We start from the raw sequence: 3,890 nt of genomic DNA, 5'->3' as shown, positions 1-3,890 counted from the left end.
GCCATGAGCCTATGACTGGATGAATTTGTGAGCTCGTGACTTAGCTTGTTGGCTCTTGGCTGTTGCCCACGCCGTTCTGTGAGGCAATGAGCCCATGACTGAAGGCTGCCTCTATCTGGGCGTCTTGGCTGAGTGCCCGTGCGGCCGCGCCGGCACAGCCACGGTGTGTCGGCGGCTAGGGTTCCGGCGGACGGTGACCTATAGGAGATCAAGCTTCACGGACGGTTCCCTCTCGTTTTATCGTGAACTTGTGATCTAGTTGTTATATTGTGAGCTTGTGACCTTGTGATCTGTGTGTTCAACTTGTTAAATTGTGAACTTGTGACTTGTGTGATCAACTTGTTATATTGTGAACTTGTGATATTGTGAGTTGTGAACTTGTGAGCTGTGAACTTATGGTCTTTGTGATATTTGTAAACTTTGTTGTATTGCGAAATTGTTATATTGAGATATTTTCGTATTGATATGATTACCGATTGTATTTTAGATTCTGATCGACGCCGATGTATTTTCTGTATCGAACTTTCGTTTTTAATATTTTTAAAATACCGATATCGTTTTCGTTTCCGGAGTTACCGTTTTCGATAAGAAAATGAAAACAATAATGGTTTTAGTGTTTTCTGACAATTTTTCACCTCTAGTAGCATCGGCGTGTCAGCAATGCGTATACGAAGGAAGGGCACCTCCCATCACCTTCATATTCAGAGGCCAACACAAATCTTCGCAATCAAAACAATAATATCCATTTTGAGATGAGGGAAAATAAAGCGCCTATAAGATAGACAAATAAGCTTGAGAGCTGTAGCAGCTCCGTGCACCAGGAAGCGATGGCCGGTGGCTGCTCCTATAGCCCGCGGCGAAGACGGAGGCCAGGCCACAAGGCTTTTGCTGGATGGCTTCGAGCACGGGCCGTTGGTAGAGATGGAGGAGTGTTTGATCACTCCACGGCGAGTCGGCGACGATGTTTTGCTTTGCCATCTGCCGTATCCATCCATCCGTCCGTCGCGTCGCCGCGCAGGCAGAGAAGTGAACACACACGGCACCTGCCCCGTAAAAACCACCCCGCGCCGCGCAACGCATCGGCACGAGGCTGCCTCCGGCTCCGCTCCGCTCCCCCTCCCACTCCCCCACCTAACCCCTCCCACCTACCTAACAAACCAGACGTCCAGACCAGACCAGAGCTGGCGGTGTGAGAAAAAAAAGCAGCCACCACGACCCGGGAAGGGAACACGGCCACACGGGGCGGGGGGGACCAAACCGCCGGGCCAATCCAATCCAATCCACGCGCCCGTCTCCATGGACGCCGCAGCTTTGCTCGACGCCTTCTCCGCCGCGCCGCGCCACCAGCTCCGCCCGGCAGCCTGGTGCAGATCCACGCGCTTCGCGTCCCAGGCGTGCCGCGCCACCGCCCCATTCGCCCGCGCCGACTGGCAGGCCGCCTGCGCCATCCTCGCCAGCAACAGCACGGGCGGCGCCGGCCACGATGCCAGCAGCAACAACAACGCGCAGCCAGCGCCGCGGGTCAACGGCCAGAAGCCCCCGCCAGCCCTGGAGGCGACGCCGACGCCGGACGAGCTGGATCTGGTGCCCGTGTCCAACCTCCCCCGCCCGCTCAGCATCAGCGACCTGTCCCCGGCGCCCATGCACGGGTCGCAGCTCCGCGTGGCGTACCAGGGCGTCCCGGGCGCCTACAGCGAGGCGGCCGCCGCCAAGGCCTACCCAGGCTGCGACGCCATCCCCTGCGACCAGTTCGAGGTGGCCTTTCAGGCCGTCGAGCTCTGGATCGCCGACCGCGCCGTGCTCCCCGTGGAGAACTCCCTCGGCGGCAGCATCCACCGCAACTACGACCTCCTCCTCCGGCACCGCCTCCACATCGTCGGGGAGGTCCAGCTCCCCGTCCACCACTGCCTCCTCGCGCTCCCCGGGGTGCGACGGGAGCTGCTCACCCGGGTCATCTCCCACCCGCAGGCGCTGGCGCAGTGCGAGCTGACGCTCAACGCCATGGGCCTCAACGTGGCCCGCGAGGCCTTCGACGACACCGCGGGCGCCGCCGAGCACATCGCCGCGGGGGGCCTCCGGGACACCGCCGCCATCGCGTCCGCGCGCGCCGCCGAGCTCTACGGCCTCCAGGTCCTCGCCGCCGGCATCCAGGACGACGCCGGCAACGTCACCCGCTTCGTCATGCTGGCGCGGGAGCCCATCATCCCGCGCACCGACCGGCCGTTCAAGACCAGCATCGTGTTCGCGCACGACACCGACGGCACCTCCGTCCTCTTCAAGGTGCTCTCCGCCTTCGCCTTCCGCGACATCTCCCTCACCAAGATCGAGAGCCGCCCGCACCGCCACCGCCCCATCCGCCTCGTCGACGACGCCAACGTCGGCACCGCCAAGCACTTCGAGTACATGTTCTACATCGACTTCCAGGCGTCCATGGCCGACGTCCGCGCGCAGAACGCGCTCGCGGAGATCCAGGAGTTCACCTCCTTCCTCAGGGTGCTCGGGAGCTACCCCATGGACATGACGCCGTGGGACGCCGCGCTCTCCTCTCGCGCCAGCCAGTACTAGTGATTGGGCGTAGAGCCAATTCATTGCTTTTTAATCAGTCAGTCATCACAAGAAACGTTGCTTTGGTTCTTTTTATACACTTCTCTCTCCTGCATGCTTTTTCTTTGCTTCGAATTCGGTGACCAAACTCGCAGAAGGGGCTCCTGTTTAATACGTATGGTAAGTACAGTGTATTCTTTCTTCTTTACAAACCTACTCTCTACCTTGCAGCAACAATCAAGTGAACCAATCCAAACCATCACTTCTATTTTTTTGCAACAAACAAGCATTGCTGCCTGAATCTGTATGAGCAGCACCCAAAAATGATCCATGGCCATGGAAGGAGCTTGGTGTTTCTGTTGTTGGTGCCTCTTGGGACTTGCCGCCTAGTTGGCGTTTACATTTTTTTGATTGCCTTGTCCTTCAATTACAAGCTATACTATCTAAACCCACGCACACCTACTCTGAGCTTAGAACTACAATCTATAACGAAAATAACTAAAATACAAACACGCAGCTGAGAGACACCGAAGGCGGCCTCCAATGATGGTAAGCACCTCCAATGATGATGAGCACGTTTCTCTGACTATTATAGTACATCTATCCATAAGACAACACTACAAAAAAATAGAAAAGCTTTAAGAGCTTGTTTGGTTAGTTCTTAGTAGAACTAGGTTGATTTAAATCTCAAACAATTCAATTTTTTTAAGTTTTTTTAATCCCATCTAATTTATGTATAATGGGAATAACCGAACACTGTTCCAGACAAAAAAAAAACCTGGGTGAGCCAGCGCTCGAATCCCAGCTGGCTGCGTTTACATTTGGGAGGAAGTCTGGGAGACAACGGCGGCGGGATTGGTACTTGCATGGCTTCTAGTCGGATTTGGTATCCTCGTTAAGCGGCGAAGTCGTTGATGAGACAAACCCAACGTTTATTTGGTCACACCAGATACGTGCATCAAACACCATCACAAAGCGGCGGCGGCTACCCTTTTGGTGGCTCGCATGTCGCCTCCGTAGGCCATCTCAAGTGGAACGGTGGATATGGACGTATAAAATTAAATAGTGTTTTATATCTTAGACTATATTATAAAGTAGATTTTAAAAATAGTTTTGTAATTTTAAAATAGAGACTATGATAAAATGCCATTCAAGATAGTAAAAGGAAGTAACAACCTTTTCAAAAAAAAATAGTCTAAAATAAAGTAACAACATTTTCACCTTCGTGAGTGACTAGCTAGCACGTCATGGAGCTCTATTCACCGTCACCGATAGATTGCTCAGTTTCCTTCTTCAAAGATTATTTGCCTATCCGCTTATAAATAGTTCACAGCCACTTATAAATA

At 53.8% G+C, this 3,890-nt stretch overlaps 1 protein-coding gene across 1 annotated transcript; it reads left to right on the top strand.

Annotated features, from left to right (window-relative positions):
- Nucleotides 1-724: 724 nt before the first annotated feature.
- LOC103647269 (arogenate dehydratase/prephenate dehydratase 6, chloroplastic) lies at nucleotides 725-2,901 on the top strand. Its single transcript, XM_008671821.4, has one exon. The coding sequence runs from the start codon at nucleotides 922-924 to the stop codon at nucleotides 2,563-2,565; it is 1,644 nt and encodes a 547-aa protein (XP_008670043.1). The 5' UTR covers nucleotides 725-921; the 3' UTR covers nucleotides 2,566-2,901.
- The last annotated feature ends 989 nt before the right edge of the window (nucleotides 2,902-3,890 follow it).

Source organism: Zea mays, chromosome 2 (assembly GCF_902167145.1).
Source record: "Zea mays cultivar B73 chromosome 2, Zm-B73-REFERENCE-NAM-5.0, whole genome shotgun sequence".
Lineage (NCBI taxonomy): Eukaryota > Viridiplantae > Streptophyta > Magnoliopsida > Poales > Poaceae > Zea > Zea mays.
Note: the sequence above shows the minus strand (reverse complement) of the source record. Positions and strands in the feature narration are given on the sequence as shown.

Excerpts from the sequence above, each read along its gene's own strand:
- LOC103647269 (XM_008671821.4), top strand. The coding sequence starts at position 922 with ATGGAGGAGTGTTTGATCACTCCACGGCGAGTCGGCGACGATGTTTTG.